General features: G+C 53.6%; 1 protein-coding gene across 1 annotated transcript in view; it reads left to right on the forward strand.

Annotated features, from left to right (window-relative positions):
• The window catches only part of CREBBP (CREB binding protein), a 95,527-nt gene that overhangs the window by 65,584 nt on the left and 10,398 nt on the right, over positions 1-19,545 (forward strand). Inside the window, 10 exon segments of the mRNA XM_037507701.1 lie at positions 479-895; positions 2,149-2,328; positions 3,228-3,417; positions 6,791-6,909; positions 7,686-7,925; positions 8,354-8,442; positions 13,292-13,372; positions 15,015-15,071; positions 17,187-17,264; positions 17,460-17,527. Coding sequence (XP_037363598.1) covers positions 479-895; positions 2,149-2,328; positions 3,228-3,417; positions 6,791-6,909; positions 7,686-7,925; positions 8,354-8,442; positions 13,292-13,372; positions 15,015-15,071; positions 17,187-17,264; positions 17,460-17,527 — 1,519 coding nt within the window.

Here is a 19,545-nt window from a genome sequence, read left to right on the forward strand (position 1 = left end):
GGTGCAGGCAGCTGGCTGGGTCCGGCCCTGAGCTGTAGTTAACCACCCTGCTCTGATCCATGATTTTTAAAAGACCCACAAGGAGACTCAAGGGTGCGCCTGCAAGGAACAACGCTGTGCTGGCCCACGCGGTCCTCCGGCAGCTTGTGCTTTGTAAACGAGGGAACCTTCCAGAGCGCTGAGCTGTGGGCGTGTGTCCCGGAGCGCGAGGCCGGTGATCTTACATGTCTCTTCCAAGCCTGAGGCTTGACAGTTCTATAAATCAGAGAATGAGAACATTCGCAGTGATGACTTACTGGAAAGTGCATCTTACCCTGAGTGCCCAATTCCATGATTTTTCACACATGGGACATTTCTCTGAGCCAGCAGGTCTCATGGAGAAGTCTTGACTCGATTTTCGTACCTTCAGGTCTGCAAATCTGCCGCCACATTTTCACACATGGGAATAACGTTGCCGAACTCTCTTCTCTTCTGTCAGGGGCAGGTGCCTGGTGCTGCTCTTCCCAACCCTCTGAACATGCTGGGGCCCCCGGCCAGCCAGCTGCCTTGCCCTCCCGTGACACAGTCGCCGCTGCACCCGACGCCGCCTCCTGCCTCCACGGCCGCCGGCATGCCGTCTCTGCAGCACCCCGCCGCGCCGGGGATGACGCCCCCCCAGCCCGCCGCTCCCACCCAGCCGTCGACTCCCGTGTCGTCTTCCGGGCAGACTCCCACCCCGACTCCCGGCTCAGTGCCCAGTGCCAGCCAAACCCAGAGCACCCCGACAGTCCAGGCAGCAGCTCAGGCCCAGGTGACCCCGCAGCCTCAGACCCCAGTGCCGCCCCCCTCCGTCGCCACCCCTCAGTCATCCCAGCAGCAGCCGACGCCTGTGCACGCCCAGCCTCCTGGCACGCCGGTGAGCCTCTGTCTCTTACGCGAGCGCTTTCTGTAGACAGTGTCTATCGTGAAGTCACTGCCCATGAGCTGCGCCCTGAGGGCCGCCCTGGCATTGCCTCGCCTCCGCCAAGACGGTAGCTGGCGGATGCAGCTTAGGGGGACGGGCAGTCGTGAAGAAGTCACACGGGGTCTTCTGTGCGCTGTTCAGGCTCCCTGCAGACAGGCTGCATGCTCCCCGTTGCTGTCTTAGGTTGGTGCCGTCTGCTTCCAGTCCTTACTCCCCTAAGGTCGTGACAGTTTGGTAGACGCGTCACATGACTCGCCACGTGGACTTTGATCTTGCTGCCTCCCAGCTGTGTTTTTGGAGGCCATTTCAATGTGACGTGGCAGGCCCGGGGTGTGCCTCCTGTGGCTCAGTCTTCTGGGGACCTGCTGGTGGTGCCCAACTCCGAGGCTGGGCCGCCCCAGCTGCCCCAGGCGCTCCAGGCTGCCCGGCCACCTCCACCCCCCTTTTCCATGATCTCTGAGATCTTACTTTATTTACTTGTCATCTGACTTAGAAGCCCCCGTGCCCTGAAACACATTCACCTTAATACTGAGAACATCTGTCCATAAAGCGTCGCAGTTAGTCCTCACAGCGGCAGCCTAACAGCTCTGCTCGTGTCTTTCCACAAGGGGCGCACCCTCCTCATTCTTGGTTCGCGTTTCTCAGCTCTCAGTAAGATCCCTTGCGACTTGTGTTCTCTCTCCGTTACTTAAAACACCATTGGCTAAGACCTTCAAAACTGAGAATCTTCCAGTGGTTCCTTCTCTTGCTGTTCACTGACTCCACCACCCCCGACATCGCCCATGTTCCTGCAGTTAACCGGCTGATCACCCACGTTCGTCCACACGGGCGCTCTGTTCCGCCCTGCAGACACGCTCACCCATCGATCATTCAGCTTTTTATCATACACATTCATGACCTGACATTTCAAATCGGAGGTTTTCGACTTAGGTAGAAAACTTCCAGAAAATAACTGTAGGACAAAGCGAGGAGAGCTCTGCTCTTCACATCTGCGCTCTGCCTGGAAGCTGGGTGCATCTCGCCTGCCAGTGGCTGCGTGTCAGACTCCTCGCTTGGCCTCCTATCTCCAGTTCTCGCCAGTCGTGCGTGCCTGTTAGGCTGGGCTTGGGAGATGTGACCACAGAGCTGCACCCAGGAGGGCGCAGCTCTGAAAGGTCACGCGTGTTGTCTGTTTGCAGACATCCATGATTTTGGCTTCCCCACAGCTTTCCCAGGCAGCAGCCAGCATTGATAACAGGGTCCCCACACCATCTTCCGTGGCCAGCGCCGAAACCAACTCCCAGCAGCCGGGACCCGACGCGCCAATGCCGGAGATGAAGGCCGAGGTCAAGACCGAGGATGCCGAACCCGACGCCAGCGAGCCCAAGGGGGAGCCCGGGTCCACGGTAGGCACCGTTCTGGGGAGTGGAGCGATGTGCCGCCTGCAGGGGCGCGCCACCGGGCCGTCCTCAGGGGAGAAGCTGGGATGCCCCGCTGTACCCTCACTGTCTGCTTGAGTCAGGGTTCCAGCAGAGAACAGACTGAAGAGAGGCGGGCTGTTTCTTCTGAGAGGTTGGGCCGGGGCTTTTTTCAGTCTGCCTGGCGGGAAGAGCACGGGCTCCCGTCCAAAAGGGTGTTTGTGCTGTTCGCCACCGGCTGAGGCTATGTGGCGACGGCACCGGGGGTCCTGGCTCACCGAGGGGCCCGTGGCAGAGGCTGGGAGCTGCTGGCCACGGGCAGTCAGCCTATAAAAAATGTGTTTTTATCGCCCGTGCAGACGCGGTAGTTTTTAAGATGGGGAATTGCCAATACAAGTCTAGATTCCTGGCTTTTCTGGCAAGTTGAGAAACCCCGTCAGCATTTGGCGGGCCTTCCCACGGGGGCAAGCTGGGTGGGAGCGCCCTCATGAAGCCTCACATGGGAACCGGGCTCCGCAGCTGGCCGGTCCCCGCTGCTCCTTGTCCCCCCACTCCCCTCACTGCGTCGGCCTCACCTGCCTGACAGTCTGAGCAGCTTGGTGTCTGAGTCCCGTCTAGTGCGACATACATTGGTGTAAGAACAGGTTAAATTGGGACGACGCTCGCCTCGGGTCTGTGTTCGAGGGACTCAGGTGACACCAGGTGTCACTCAGGTGCCACCAAGCGTCCCCGTCCCGCTGCGGGAGGGGCGAGGAGGGAGCCGCGCGGCTCCCGCCAGGAAGGACCTGCGCGGTCCCGTGCCGCCCCCGAAGGCCCCGGTCCGCCTGCGGTGGCGTGAAGGTCTGTGCTGTTCACACCTCCTTCTCCGTGGTTTTGCTTTTCTGAAGATGATGGAAGAGGACTTGCAAGGATCTGCTCCAGCCAAAGAAGAAACGGACCCCGCAGAGCCGAAGCCAGAAGCGATGCAGGTGGACGAGAAGAAGCCGGAGGTCAAGGCGGAAGCCAAGGAGGAGGAGGAGAGCAGCTCCGGCGGCGCGGCCTCCCAGTCCACGTCTCCCTCCCAGCCCCGGAAGAAAAGTAAGTTGTCTCCCCTTGGACGTGCCGCGTCGCGCTGCTTCTCTGTCAGGTGCTGACGCCGCCCCGAAGCAGACGGTCCCTCCCCCCTTCATCTGCCTCTCCCGCCGTTCCCCGAGTGGTGCCTCGTCAGAAATGACGGCAGCGAGCTAGACCCCAGCCTGAGAACCTGTGGAGTCTGTGGTGGGAAGGAGAAGCCAGATCCGGCCCGGGACGGGGGCGTCCTCCGAAGCGCCTCCGACCGCGGGGCGGGGGGCAGGAGCACCTGCTGCCTCCGGAGCAGGCGACGAGCTGGGCGGGGTGCTCGGGCGCTGTCCCCGGCCTGCACCCGTTCCTCTGATCGGAGCAGGACGCTGAGTGCCAGGGTGGGGGCGAGCCCCAGTGACCCGGTGCGCAGGACGGGGGTGAGTGTTGAGGTATGCGGGGTGAGCTTCATTGACCCTCCCGAGGTTTCCACGGGTGTCGTTTATCTGTTGGGATTTTCTGTTAGAAATTCTTAAAATAATTCATTGAAAAGTAACAAATCCTTTACATGGAGCCCATCAAAAACACATTTTTATGAAAATGACCTTGTCCAGAGCAAAGGTAATTCGTAAAGGTAGGGACTAATTTTGCAAATGGGTGAGTGGATGCGCACACCGGGCGTCTCCTGTCCGCCTCAGCCTCCGCGCGCCACGGGAGGGCAGGACGCGGCCTCCCGCGGACAGTAGCTGCTACAGGGAAGAGCCTTTTCAGACGATGGGTGTTCTCTTCCCGGACACCGCACCAAAACTCAGCAAGTGCAAGTGTCTTCCCGTCCAGCTGCGGTGCGAAATTAGAATCCGTGTGTCTGTCTGGCACTGAGCGACCTGGTGGTATTTCTATGTAGCACCGTCCTTTGGTCACCTGGGAGTCTGGCTCGCTGAATTGCACGGCTCTTCCAAAGGCTGGCAGACTTCACTGTACGAGGTTTTACACTCACACTGACTAACAGCGCCATCATGTCCCTTCCAGACAGTCTTAGAAATTTTGAGAAGCTGTCACGCTCGTGTGGTAGCTAGAGGTTTCCTGAAATTTTGATTTTTGTGAAAGTGCGTATTTGATCTTTGCCGCAATCAACTCTCCTTGAAGTGACTGGCGCACTTTGTTGATTTTTGAGGAAATGTCTGCCCCCTGTTCTGATCAGTCGCGCCTTAGCTCGTCCATCAGTCCTTTCTGGTTTATATGTTCTGGAACAGAAACGAAACAACATGCCCCTTAGCTCAGCACTCCGCCCCGACTATGTCATAAAGCTGCTCTGTGCCACCGCCTGCGTGTCCACCAGCCGGCGGGAGCCAGGGCCGAGGCCTGAAGACAACGGTGGTCGTCACCACTCCTCAAGGGTGTTCGTGGGTGCAGCTGGCAGGCTCCTGGCTTGGCACAGGCTGTGGGGGCAAGGCGGTGGCGGCCTCCCTCACCCTGTACTCCATGTTCCCGCGGTTGCCAGGCCCCACCTGTCACACGTCAGCGTGGGGCACGAGACGGGAACTACTAGGTGTTGCCCTGAAAAGCAGCTCCGTTAGGACATAGATGTGATTTCCAGGGTGGTGCTAGAACTTCTGCAGTGATGGAAGGTGTATCTCCGTTACAGTAGCCCCCGGTGCCATGTGGCTCTTGAGCACTTGAAATGTGACAAGCGTGATGAGAAATGGAGTTTTGTGTTTTGTGAAGGTTAATTCACTTCGATGTAAGCACCGCGTGTGAGGGGCGGCCGCCACGTTAGGCAGCACGGGGCCCGCAGGTGTCCGTGGGCCTGGCCTGAGGTATTGCCGGCCGAGCACCAGCCTGAGCGTGTGGGTGTTTGGGCCACGGGAGCCAGCGACTTGCTCGGCGCACCCCCTGGCCAGCAGCAGAAAGCTCGACCCCACACAGCTTCCCACTTTGACTCCGTTCATTTGAGTCTCATTACATCTCTGTGGTGCTTCACACAGGGTTGAAAAGGCCTTTTTCTTGGCTTCATGAGTGGGGCCCAGAGCAGGGTCTGTGTCTGGCTGTGCCCCCACCCGGCCCCGCTTGTTTTCAGAGACTAACATTTTAATTTCATGTCATTTTTCCCGTGTCATGAAATGTTATTTTCTTTTTTTCCCCTAAATATTAGAGAATGTAAAAGCCATTCTTAGTTCATAGGCTGTACGAAAACAGGCCAGAGTTAGCCCGTGGGCCGTGGTTTGCCAGCCCCTGATCTCGCGACATGAACAAGCCATCAAGTAACTTGAGGTATTGTAAAGAGTTATTCCAAGACAACCAAATGCTCCTGGGCCTCTGCGCACCGTGGGCGAAAAGGGGTTAGCATGTGTTTCACGAGGTTCCCGCAGGGGACTGTCTGTTGGGGGTGTGCTCCCCACAACCTGCCGCCCCAGGTCCACGGCAGCCAGGTGGGGGGTTCCTGGAGAGGAGGTTCAGGAGAGCAGGGCGGGCCTGCTGCTGGCGGCAGCGAGCGTGTGGGAAGAGCACCGGCGCCGCCGTCCCGTCTCTCCCTGCGCAGCGCGTGGCTCCCGCGGCAGCCTGGCGTGTGTGTGCTGCTTCGGTCTGGTTTTTCAATCGTGGTTTACCATGTAAGTGTGGTAGGAGCTTCTCAAAATAGAAAGACTGCCAAGAAGAAATCTCACGTCCCTTACAACCTGAGTCGTCAAAACTTCACGGCCACGTTTGCCCCTGGTCAGTCTCTGTGGGGGGCAGGGTGGGGGGCGGTGCCGCGACACACTCGCCGCCCACAGCCCACCTCGCTTTCGGGGTGTCCGTGCACGTCCCCGGTCATCAGGGCTCTTGGGGTCTGAGAGACTGTGATCGGCAGCCGGATCGGTGACGACAGAAAGCGCGGTAGGAAGTGGGGTGGCTCGGGGCTGAAGACCTTCCCGCGCACAACGTGGGAGGGAACGACCCAGAACTTGCGGGAAAACTGATTATTTCTGTGGCTCTGTTGTGTGTGTGTAGTTTCGAGGTTGTGCTAGAGAGCCGTGTGCCCCTGGTGGCCTGAGCGACCTCCGCCCAGGAGAGCCCTGTCATCAGCGGGGCTGGGGAAGCCCCTTCCGGGACAGGGTCCAGGACCAGAGACGCCGCCGGCGGGCAGGCTCCAGAGTCCTCTGCGCCTGGCCTGACAACGGTTAGCGCTGGAAGCCCATTAGCTGCAGGCTCAAGTTTCGTGTGTGATGTTTTGCCCTCTGACCTGGATGCTGTTCTGAAACCCTGGGGTGCTTTTCTGAAGCCCGCGCTGGAAGTTGAGCCTTGCTTGGGGGGCTCCAGAGTCAAGGAGAGCGCTTGGGAGTATCAGAGGCGCGAGCGCTCGGGATCGGGAGCAGCGATGCAGGAGGAGTGGGCGTGCCTTTTAATTGCCCTGTCTCCGGTGTTTTCTCTCCAGTCTTCAAGCCGGAGGAGCTGCGCCAGGCGCTCATGCCGACCCTGGAAGCCCTGTACCGGCAGGACCCTGAGTCCTTGCCTTTCCGGCAGCCTGTGGACCCCCAGCTCCTGGGAATCCCTGTAAGTTGGCATGGTCAGACAGAACTTCCCCGGTGTGACACCCGCGGGCTCGTCGTTTCGCGTCTTCAAAGGGGGTAAAATAACTCCAATTAGAAGATTTCTCTCCGAAGACTGAAGAAGTTTTCTGTCCACGCAGTAGTATTCCTGCAACCTAGTGACTGAAATATTCGCTTCCCCCCTTTTCTCTGAAGCTGGGGGGCAAGAAAGAGGGCTCACTCTCTCCAGGGCACACCCTGTGGCCTCACTTTATATCTGGGACGTGCTGTAAGACCTTGTCTTAAAAGAATTGGTTTAAATCATAAATCATAAACCCCATGGGCTCTCATTTTGCTGCCTCAGGTGGTCAAGCAGAGGCGGGGGCGGGGGGGCACGAGCATTGTAAGTGGTGTCACTGTCGTGCTGTGTCTTGGAATCTCATTCTGCTTACTAGCACCAAGTGGATAGCGAAAAATGTATTGGCTGGTAAATTTGTTCATTATTTTAATTTGGAGGTTAAAATTCTTGTTTTGAAATTTGTACATTTGCAAATATCTTTTTATTTGGTAGTTCTTTTAAGATGCCCTTCTTTAACTTTGCCTTTGAAGTAATTTGATCACACTTGAAGATAGTATTACTTTTTGATAGTAAAATTAGAGAAAATTCAGAGGTTATTTTCTTTTCAGTTACCATTTCATATTACATGGAAGTTCTGACCTTTGCTGTTCCTGTTTTAAGATAAAATAAGGCACTTGGATTTTGGGGCTCCAGCCACTAGACTGAACCATTTTATCTTTAAGGATTACTTTGACATTGTGAAGAATCCCATGGACCTTTCCACCATCAAGCGGAAACTGGACACAGGGCAGTACCAAGAGCCCTGGCAGTACGTGGACGACGTCTGGCTGATGTTCAACAACGCCTGGCTCTACAACCGGAAGACATCCCGCGTCTATAAGTTCTGCAGCAAGCTCGCCGAGGTCTTTGAGCAGGAAATCGATCCTGTTATGCAGTCCCTTGGGTACTGCTGTGGGCGAAAGGTAGTTTAAACTTTCTCTGGGAAATGAACTTCCCTGCGTAACCCAGCCAAAGAGGGTGGCATGATGATGTTTGATAAACTCAGCATTTAGACACACTTGTGCAAGTGGTGTCTGGTCTTTTGGAAAATAATTGCCTGGGGTGATGTAATAGATTATCCAAAGGTAGACGTGCCTATTGGGGACTGAGGTTGAGCCTTCCAGCTGCTCCCGTGTCCATCATATGTCTGTGACAAATGTCTTCCAGCCTCTACTTCTGTCACATTGTATCCAAAAATGTCTTGAAGTAGCTGTGAAAGTTTTTTAAAAAACCAACCATCCAGTGTACTAACAAATAATCTACTAGTTGAATCTAATTCTCTATAGTGAAATAGAATGTGACATGACAGGAAACGAGATGTATTTTTAGTATTTTTTCTTTGTTTTTGCAGTATGAGTTCTCCCCCCAGACCTTGTGCTGCTACGGGAAGCAGCTGTGCACGATCCCTCGCGACGCAGCCTATTACAGCTACCAGAACAGGTAAGCCCCGGAGCAGGATGTGCTTGCCTGATTGGAGGCCAGTGTGTTCCTTTGTCCTGAGGTTCTAGGAAAAGTGCCACATTTTTATACTTATTTTTTACAGTATAAAAATAAGCTAAAAACTGCTTGGTGTACTACTTGGTTCAGGTACAGTCATTTTTAAGCCTTGGTCTTTGTAAAATGAAACCTTTCGAGGAAGAGTCTGGAGTGGAGAGTAGCTCTATAGAAAGTTGTACGCCTTTTCAAGATAGCAGTAAAGCTAAGAAATTGTATAATTCGACATATAAATGCCTAGCTAATTTGGCCTGAACAGTCAGGTGAAAGATTTGAATTAGTGCAAGTTCTTTAAAAAAAAAAAAATAAAACCTTAAGATTTTTTTAAAAAGTTTAGTAATGCTACACAAAATAAGATGTGGTGCTTTTTTGGAGTTCAATTATGACTCCCCTGTTGTGAGATGGCTGCTCCGGGGTTTCCCTAGGGGCGGATATGCTTACGAAAGACTCGCTGCTCTCAGGGAATGTGGGAGAAGGCTGAAGAACAGCTCTCCTCACTCGAGCAGCGTTGGAATTATTTTCAAAGTCAAGCTTATTTCTGCCAGTTGCCCGGAGTAGCCAGAGTGAGGGTGACGCGCAGGTTGTGCGTCTTGGCTAGACTCTGTAACACCGCTCTGCTTTGTGAGCTGGCAGCTGGAGTCCCTGGGTGCTAGGATGGAACACCGTGCTGCTCTCCATCCTCCAGGTTAAGAATTAAACGTCAGTGTTAGGGCTTGAAGTCTGATTATTCTGATCTTATGCATAAAAAGATCACATGTGCTCTAGTATATTGAAGCTTGGGAGCACTCTACTAGTCCAAAGCTACATTCACAGACCAGAATAATTTTTGTCCTTGAAATTAAGTTTTTTAAATTATTTTAACTGAAAAAAAAAAAAGTCTGACCGTATTCAAGATAATAAATAATTCCCATACATCCCTATTTTTAAAAAAAGTTGCTGTTGACCTAAAGATGGCTCAAGGAAAGGTTTCTAATCCTTGCCCTGCTCATTGTTCCTGCTACTTTTGGGTCAAGAGAAATATTAGTGTGAAGGGCAGGGAGTGGACGTCCCTGGGGAGGGACCGCTGGAAATAGTGTAACATTTACAATTTAAATTCTGTCCCGGAACCAGATCCCCTTCTTGATGGGGCCTCTCCCACAGCGGCCTGTGCCCTGGACCTGCCACTCTACTGTGCTCAGCCCTGTGGCCTCCAGCACACTGTGTGGCTTAGGCTGCACCTGCTTGCTGGGACTGTGGCCTGGCACCTTCCCCAGCAGCCTCTGCCGCCAGGCTCCAGGGAGATAATCGCAAGAGTTCACCTTCGAAACCGCTTGTCGTGAAGGTCTTAGAGAACAGGTTAAAATTGACTGTACCCTGGGAAAAGCCCCTGCTACTCCAGTGCCCGACACAGTTGGGGGTCGGGGGAAGAACAGAGAGCAGGCTGCTTGCCCTGTCTCTGACTATCCAGGAACTGCTCGTTGTTGGTCCCTCTGTCCTGGATCTTTTGGGCCCTGCTCTTGCTGGCGGCACAGATGTGGGCCTTGCTCCAGTTGAGAGCAGTTGCGTGCAGGGGCAGCGGGGCACTGTGGCACCTCAGAGGGGGCTGTGACAGGATTGTTACGCAAGTTCCAAAATTTTATTTCTACGTAGAAACTCATTTTTACTGAAGTAATGTATTCTTAAGAGTAGGAGCACATATAGAGGAGTTGTTGTTATATGAAGGATGGATTTTTTTTTTTTTAAGTGTATCACGTTGCCCCTCAACTGACTCTCCCAAGGCATGCTTTCTAGAATTTTGTACGTGAAGAGATGGACACGACCTAACCCTAAGAAAGCAGCGGTCTGATTGTACAATGGGCGTTTCAACTGCTTACAGTTTCATACTCAATTTTGACTATTTATGAATACTCTGCTGCTGTTTTGAATAATTGTTTTGGCACTTTTACTTTAGTCCTAAACTGTTTGGGCACTTAGAACAATAGAAAATCCTACCAGCCACTTAAATGGGTGAAACTCCTCATCTATAAACCAGAGTATGGCTACATTTTCGTTTTGTTTCCATACATTGAAAATTTGAAAGTAACTCAGGTTGGGAAATTTTTCTATAGATTTTTCTGGTTGCTATCTATAGGTAAGATCGATGTTATTTATAGATAACCAGTTATTTGTATATGTTGATATGATACCTAAAACAATCTGCATTTGAAAATTTACTCCATATATTAAATTACCTTTAGAGAGAAGCAGTTACACTGTGTTCACGTTTGGTGCCGAGATGCACATCCTCTTCCGATTACATGGGCTGTTTCCTTTGCAACTCCATGCCCATCCAGCTGCTTCCCCACAAGACACAGTGCCCTCGAGGCTCTTCAGTTGAAAAGTGGGTTCCTCGCCATCTGTATTTCAGTGTGAATGCGGTTGAGGTGACGAGACAGGGAGGGCTCACTTTAACGTCCGTCAGACCTTGGCTTGCCCATGAATCGCCGGGGAGTTCGGTGAGGGACCAGAATGGTGGCCACTCCCCCCTGGGCTGTCATCTCTCACGAGGACGACAGAGCCAGGCCCCCTCCCCTTACACCTGGAGAGGTTGGGCTCCCCGCTGTCTCTGGCGCGGCACTGGGGCCGCGCTGCCCCCACTTTCTGATGCTGAGGTTCTCTAGAAGTTGGCAGCACACGTTGCTTAGGCTTCCACGGCCCTCCGGGTGTTCGGCCTGCTCCGGCCTGGCTGTGGCCAGGTTCCTTCTCCAGAAAAGGACGGGTGTATCATTCTTGTTCCCGGGTCTCATCAGGTTTGATGTTCGGCTTGATTAGGAGTTGGGCATTTTCCCAGGATTTAAAAATCATCCCACGTGTAATTATCATAGCAATTTCGTTTCAAAACTGTCCAGACATCATCTTTCAGCTCACCCACAGTGGCCAGTGATCAGGACACTGATTCCAAGTTTTATTTTTAGAAGGAAACCATTTGGCGCTGAGGAGATGTCTCTCTTGCATGTTACTCCAGCGGCCACTGAATTGCTCGTAGTTCCTGCACTTTGGTTCTATCTTGCCAGTGGGGTTATGCCCTCCTGCACACGGAAATTCTTTTTACTATGGGATTTCACAGCTCCATGAATAGCCAGAATATTGCTGGAGTTCATTCCAGAAAAGATATATGTGAAAACAGCAAACAAATCATCTGTTTGTCCCTGGTCAGAGTTTCTAATCTCGGCAGAATTGTTATGTGAATAGTCCTAAATAAGCTGGTCCCAGCACGAACCTTGCATGGGTCCAGGTGCTACCCACAGTGACTGTCGCGTTCCTTATCAGCAAACTGAAAAATTGGATAATTTTGAGAGGTGCACATGCTCTAAAGTGTTTTGCTTTTAATTTGCTATGTGTATTTTGTCATTGAAATGCAGCGGACAGAACGCTCCGTGTGCTTAATTAAGATTAGCTGTAGAACCGGGGCGGGGGACTGGGGGCGGCTGTGGCGGGAACGGAGACCCGCACCTGGGGCTGCCGGTGGCCATGGGTGCGTGTGCCGCCCCGCGCACGTCCCGTGCGGCGTCCTTGACGCGAACCCCTTGGCGCCTGTAGACTAGTGCTGAGCACTAACCCGTACCCGTGCTGCCGCGCTGCCCGACACCCCCTCTGCGTGTGCCCCGCTCCGCCACGTGTCCGTCCCGGTGTCTGTGCGCTCGTCTCGTGTATGCAGCGGCAGCCTGCGTTTCTGTTGGCTCCTCGCTCGTGTCCTTTCCAAACATTTAGTAGTTTTTATTGTAATTGTTCTTATTTGGTGCCCTGAGCCCAGGCTCCCTATTATCTTACAAGAAATTGGGGTGAGTGGATAATTTCTCAAATGCAGATTGTGCTTCAAAGATTAAATTTGCTTCACTTGGATTGTCACCAAGGCACAGCAGCCAGTCACGGAGTATCTCAGATTGACGAGTGACTGGTCCCCGAGCCAAAAAGTTTAAATTCGAGCTTAGAATTGGATTTTAAAAGCTTGTTCGTGGACCTACATATATTGTATTGCTTATACAATATATCAGCTTTTCCTCTGTGTATTCGTACTGATAAATGGCTGGAAAGTCTTTGGCCCTGCTGCATTCTGTTCAGTGTTTGTCTCGATGTGGATTTGGCTTCATTTGTATCGTGACCCAATTTACCAAGTGATTAACATGAGAAAAAATACAGGGAAAAGTTAAAACCAGTTCTGGGTGCTCAACGTTTTCATACCTTGAAAGATCTGGCTTCACACTGGAAATAAAATCTCTGCATTGCTGTCAAGCATAACTTTTCCATTTCAAAAAATGAAAGCTATTTCAGTGTAAGTTGCTTTTTGTCAGACTTTTTTTTTTTTTTCCAACGTAAATTTTTTTCCATCTCAAACCCTGGAGTTATATTTTTCTAAGTAATGGCAAAATTCAAACTCCTGAGTCGTAGGCTCCTTGCAGTTCTAGTGTGTTAGCGCTCCTTGGCCACGTCTGCGCCTTGGGCTGGCCACGCCCGGTCAGTGTTAGGGATGATGGCCTGTGCTGCGTGCAGTGAGACCGAACGCTAATCAATGCTTTGCCTTGGCTTTCTGCTCTGTGTTGTCTTGGTGTTTGCGTCTCACCCTTACGTCTGTGCTGTCTGTTCCCTCCCCGTTCTCTAACCCTGCCCTTCCCCGCCTCCCCTGTTCCTTTCATTGTCCTCACTGACCCATCAATCAACCAACAACGCCCCCCCTTCGTCGTGGTGATCTGCCCTGCTCTGATTGGTGGCTTCGTTGCTTGGGTGGCTGTGTGTTATGATGGACCAGTTCACCCAAGTATGGCCTTCTTGCTGACAGGTATCATTTCTGTGAGAAGTGTTTCACAGAGATCCAGGGGGAGAATGTTACCCTGGGTGACGACCCTTCACAGCCCCAGACGTAAGTACCATCCTGTCGTTTTTCTTGGGGGGTCTTGGGGGGTGACTCATAATTGTTTCCTCTCTTGTCCATGGTGAAGAGAGGCACCACCACCGTATCGATTTCTGTGTCATGTATTATTTGACGGTGACAGTTTTAGCTGGGTCTCAGGGCCCCTCCCACATTGCTTCTGCCATTCAAGGCGCTGGTGCCAGGGCCCCCGTGCAGGTTCCGGCCACCCGTGACCACAGCCCATCTCGCTCACTCGCTCTCCTAAACCAAAAACCACCTGCTGTTTCAGAGCAGCTGTCACCTCTGGTACATTTTCAGTTGCACCCGAGAAGCCAGGTAACCTGCTCACAGAACGGGCAGTGGCAAAGATTGAGTCTTGTGTATATGCCCCACTTCCAGTTGCTCTGCAACCTGCCCCTCTGCGTGCTGGAGCTGACCGGCCATGCCCAAGCGAACGCCAAGTGAGGGAGGCTCCTTCCTCACGAGAGCCGCGACTCCCCACGTGTGCGACTCTCCGTCAGCACAGACAGGCAGGGGCTGGCTTGTTCGTTCCTTCCCCGAGCTCACCTTCGCCCGAGGGGGTTAACCTTCACGTGGTGGAGCTGTGACGGCAAGCACACACTCACGGAGTAGATGTTCAGCTTGTTTGTGTGCTTGAGAGTCCTGAAAACCCGACGCCTTCCCTCCCGGCCCCGACCTGCCAGACTTCTGCCAGGCCTGTCGCCCAACCGGGTTTCCTGCTCAGCAGCGATTCCCACCTTGCGGGGAAGTCAGGTCAGCGTGACTGGCTCCCCCAAAAGAGATCCTTATTCTTTGCTCAGCTGTGTGATTGACTGGTAAATGCATGATAGGACCCAGTGAGATCACAAGCACGTCACATACAAGTGAGTGTAGCAGAAAAAAAGCCCGGCAGAACCCAGGCACTTTGCCCTTTAGGAGTTGGGAAGACATCCTGGGTGGGTGCCGACCGCGTGTCTCTGGGGGGTGTGATCAGAGGAACGGACTACACCGGTATTGGTTAAATTCAGTAGCCATTGACATTACAGATTTGATTGGAATTAATAAGTTTGAGTCACAACATGATCTAACCGTCAAACCTTGACTAGTCTTACTGAAGTCCCCCAACAAATGCTGTTTATAATTAAGGGGAAATTTTTATTTTAATGTACTTTTTTTAAAAAAAAATTATTTATACAAGAACTGGGGGACAGACCAGAGATGCAGGAGGGTGAGGGAATTCACCAGAGACAGAATGGGGAGCAGAACAAGCAGATCTATTGAAATACACTGCAGAGGGGAGCAGCAGGTGAGACAGGAGAGGTCTGCTGCGCCATGTGGGTATCTCCCTGGCCAGCAGGGATCGAACCCATGCTACAGAGGCTGCGGACAGCTCCACAGTGCTGTACTCAACCCACTGTGCCACTGGGGAGGCCCAAGGGGAAATATTTTAAGAAAGACAGAGAAAAATAAATGGCAGTGCTTTCTGTTGAGTTAAATCATCTCTCACCCACTTGAAGCTGAGCCGACCGTCCTTTGCATGTTGCTCAAAGGGCCGGTCATGGGGGCAGGCCAGAGACGCCATAGCGCTCAGCAGGCACACTTTAGTTGTTAACAGTTTTCCTTTTTTTTTTTTTTTTTTTTTTTAAACAAGGACAATTTCAAAGGATCAGTTTGAAAAGAAGAAAAATGATACCTTAGATCCTGAGCCGTGAGTATCTGACTCTTCCCTCTAACTTGGGGTTTCAGTGTCAGGTGAGGAAAGTGTCGCTGTGGCTGGCGGCAGGAGGAGATGCCGGGATGTGTGCCCGGGAGGGACTGCGCGTGCAGGCTCCCATCGGGATTCTTTGTGAACTCAAAACATCTGTGTGTCTCCAGAGCTGGCCCTCTCGTTGCCGGACATCAGCAATAAGACGAAAGGGATGCCGGGTCCCCTTAGAGCCGCTCTAGCAACTTGGTCCCTGGTGCAGTGTGGCCCCTTAGAGGCCAAAGGCAGGAACATCTGCTGGCGTGTGCCAGTGTCAACTGAAGGGCAATTTCAGAGAGAAAACCTCACAGACCACTTTCCAGGAATAAAGAACAGAGGCCTGATGTCCTTGCCGCTGCCTCTGGCGCAGGGAATTTTGACTGTCCCCATCACCAGTGAGAATGTCTCCTTCGCAGTTAGCTTCTGCGACAGCCCCTGGGGAGACTTCAGAGCTCCTTCAGTGTGGTGGCCACTCCAGCCCCCAAATCCCAGTCCTGAGGACACCTGTGTATGGAGATGCATTCTGTTACTGGGGTGAGCACCCATTTCGGGCTGCGTGGGGAGGGCTCAGGAGCTGACAAACAGGTGCTCCGTGGGCCCTGACCCCTAGCCCTAGCGAGACTGATGCCTGCAGTGGGAGCCAGACTTCCCACCAGGCCTCCGCCTGGCACCTGACTCTGCTCTGGGCACGGCTTCATCTCTGCTGCCAGAAGCTTCCAGGCTTGGGGTCGCCTTGATCCTGGAGCTCAAGCCTTGGCATGCGCTGTGCAGAGGGAAGCTGCTCCCGCTGCCCTTGGGCCAGCGACAGCTGTGTCCTCATCATCCACCCCCTTTCAGGTTTCACGTTCCTGCAGTTTCTTGGTTTCATTTGGCAAGTTACACCCCATTACCTTGGAATACTAGGAGTCAGGCAGGGGAGTGCCTGGCTGAACGAGGGGAGCCTGTCTTTGAGCTGTTCCTCTTCTGGAGGAAGACAGAGCAGGAGCAGTCAGGGTGCCCTGGTGAGGGGGGGCACCCCTAGAAGCAGGCATGCGGGGAGTAAAGGACACAGGACGTTTGGCAGAGGCCGTTACTGCAGGTTCAGTGGCCTGGTTGTAGGTGGGGAACATGGGTGGCAGCATGGGGGTGCTGGGCAGGAACCACTTACACTGCCTGCTGACTTGCATGTCTCCTGCCTGCCTGCCTGCTGAGGAGTTTCCTAGGGCAGCACTGGTGTCTGCTGGTGGAAAGAGCATCCTGGATCTGTGGGGTGAACTCACCAGTAAGGAAAGGACTGCTCCTTAGTAGGGAAGTTAGGTGAGACAGAAAACTGTGACTCGGGCCCGAGCTACAAAGTGAAATTGGAGGAGGCCCCTCCCACCTGCAGCTGACACAGAGCACACCTTTGTGCCGGACTCCCGAGCAGGCATTCTTCATGCCGCGTTTTTTTTTTTTTTTTTTTTTTAAAGATTTATTTATTTGTTTATTTATACAAGGACTGGGTACAGTGAGAAGCGCGGGAGGGTGAGAGAATTCACCAGAGTCAGAGCGGGGAGCAGAGCAGGCAGAAGGACCGAAGTACACTGCTGAGGGGAGCAGCGGGCGGCAGGAGAGGTCTGCGCGCCCTGTGGGACCCTCCTCCGGTGGCCGGGGAGCAGCCGGGGATCGAACTGGCGCTGCAGAGGCTGCGGGCAGCCTCACAACCCAGCGCTCAACCGCTGCGCCACCGGGGAGGCCCGATGCTGCGAGTTTTGTTGTCTGTTCTTTCAGTCAGTTTAGGCACGGGCAGGGACCACGAGCTGGCATTGGATTTGAAAATGTATAGTAATGCCAGAGATAATGATAGGTAAAACACGACATCTTTCTAGTCATCTTTAAGTATGCTGTAGTTGCAGAGATCAGGGAGGCAAGGAACACCGCATTTGTTCAAAGAAGGGCAGAGAGTCAGCCTTTCCTGTGGGAATACCAGGCTGGCGCGTGTTCAGGTGCAGCTGACATGCTCCGAGTCCTCGCGGGGATGAGGTGTGGGCTCCGGCTCCATGGCCCTGTAGGCTGGCCTGGCACTTCCTGGGTCTTACACTGCGCTTTCTTCTCTTCCAGTTTCGTGGATTGCAAGGAGTGCGGCCGGAAGATGCATCAGATTTGTGTTCTACACTATGACATCATTTGGCCCGCGGGGTGTGTGTCTCCTGTGATCGAGGGGGAGGGGGAGGGGGCCTGTGCAGGGTGGAGGGTGGCGGCCTCCGAGCTCTGTCCACTCTTCAGCAAGTCCCTCGCAGGCTTGACGCTCGGTGAGAAGGGCACCCACACTGCTGCGTCGCCGCTTGCTGCTCGTGGCCTGCTCGGCTCTGATCACGCCTCTTTGTTTTGCAGCTTTGTGTGTGACAACTGCTTGAAGAAAACTGGCAGAACCCGAAAAGAAAACAAGTTCAGTGCTAAGAGTAAGTTGTGGGAGGGGTCTGCTCCCTGGTCTGTATGTCAGAGACCTGCGAGAGTCTTCCAGCCTGCCTTCGTGCCTCTCATCCCAGGTTTGGGAGCTTACCTGTCCAGGGTTTTAGTCTGTGAGTTTGCTTTCTGATATTTGTTGTCTTCTCCAGTCATTTGGCTTGATTTTTATTTATTTATGCATACAAGAGCTGGGGTGCAGGCCAGAGGTGCGGGATGGGGGATATGTGAGAGGACTCACCAGAGACGGAGTGGGGAACAGAACAGGCAGACTGACTGAAATCCACTGCTGAGGGGAGCAGCAGGGAGACAGGAGAGGTCTGCCGCGCCATGTGGGTTGCTCCCAGGCCGGGGATCGAACTCGTGCTGCAGTGGCTATAGATAGCTTGATAACACTGAGACTTAACCCCCGCACCTCCAGGGAAGTGCATGTGGCTTGATCTTTATACGAAATTTTATCTCTGTGCATTTACGATCAGTTCACGATTTAGGTAAAAGCTTAGATATATAGTAAATTTGTAAATTCTAAGGGAGAATATTTGTCAGCAGATTCTTCTCATGTAGTTTAAAAGCAGGAGTCGTCGCGTACCTGCAGCCGACGTCCTGCTGTGACCAGCACACTGAGCCCTGGGCTGGTGTGGGAGCCCTTGCCCAGCAGTGACCCTCTCGGGCCAACCCTGGCCCAGCCACTGCACCCAGCACTGCCAGAAGCCTGGTCACAGTGGCAGAGAAGAGCTGGCAGCGTCCAAAGCGAGAGAGCAACTCCATAGGGTTGCCTCTCAGCGGTCGCGCGGCCTCCTGGCTGAGCGTCCCGGGGCTCCCTTTGCTGAGTGACCAGCAAGCAGCGTCTTCACAGCTCATGCGCCCACCACTCCCGGGCCTCTGGCCTGTCTCCAGCAGGCAGAGGACCAGCACCTTGCCCAGGGTCCCCAGCAGGAGCTTGGGTCATTTGAGGAGATGGGAGCAGAAAAGAGGAAATGCGGGAGATGCGGGAGGTGGAAGGCAGCAGGCAAGGAGGAGGCGCCTCTCAGGCCGCAGCGTCAGTGTCATTCAGGGTCAGACTCGTTTCCAGAGGGCGTCGTCCTGTAACTTTAAACTCACTCTGGTAATAACCTTTCAAAATACTGGGTGATGAATTCCCTGACTGGTAGTATTTCTCTTTACATCAGGGTTCCTCAGCCCAGCCAGGGTTGACATTTAGAGCCCGATACTTCTTTGCTCTGGGAGGTTTATAGGATTTTGGCAGCTTCCCTTTCTGCTAGTCTCTAAATGCTAGTAACTCAGCCCTTACCCCCTGAGTGGCAACCATCAAGTACGTCTCCAGATGTTGCCAAACATCTCCTGGTGGCTGCAGGCGTGCTGAGAACCCCTGCTCTAAAGGATTGTCTGAGATCACCAATGCCGCCAGCAACTTTAGAAACACTCCCCTGAGCCCGGACTCCGGGGATCGGAACAGAATTGCCTGCAGAGCTCTACCCTCCAGAGGGGTGGGGTGGAGGTGCAGAAGAACTGGGAGCTGGCCTGGCCCCCCACCAACCCAACATCCACAGCGTGGTGGGGCGAAATTCGTGGGCCTTGGCCAATGAACCTCAAGGCCTGGAAGTCAGCTAACCCTCTTCGTTTTCGGCTTGAACGCAGGTCAGCACAGTCTCTGAGGGTCTCTCGGTCAAGGTGGCCGTGTTCGCTCTGCGTTAACTCAGTACGGAGGCCGCCTTTGCCTGGCTTTCACGTCTGAGCCTTCCCTTGTCAGACCTGGCAGGACTGCTCTGGAGGGGAGTTGATTTTTGAACACAAATCCCACTTCTACACACACGTTCCACAGACCCTCCTTGCGTGAGGTGGCAGGGTGTCCACCGCAGCTTGGTGGGTCATAGGGCACTGGGTTGCTGAGCTGTGTGGGTGCAGAGCCTCAGCCTCGGGAGGAGGGCCGCCTGAGGCACAGGGAGGGGCCCCCCGCCTCCCCTGTGTGCTGACAGCTAAGGGGAGGCAGGATGGGTTTTCCAGCAGGAAGGAG

Source organism: Talpa occidentalis, unplaced genomic scaffold (genome assembly GCF_014898055.3).
Source record: "Talpa occidentalis isolate TD23 unplaced genomic scaffold, MPIMG_talOcc4v2.1 talOcc4.12, whole genome shotgun sequence".
Lineage (NCBI taxonomy): Eukaryota > Metazoa > Chordata > Mammalia > Eulipotyphla > Talpidae > Talpa > Talpa occidentalis.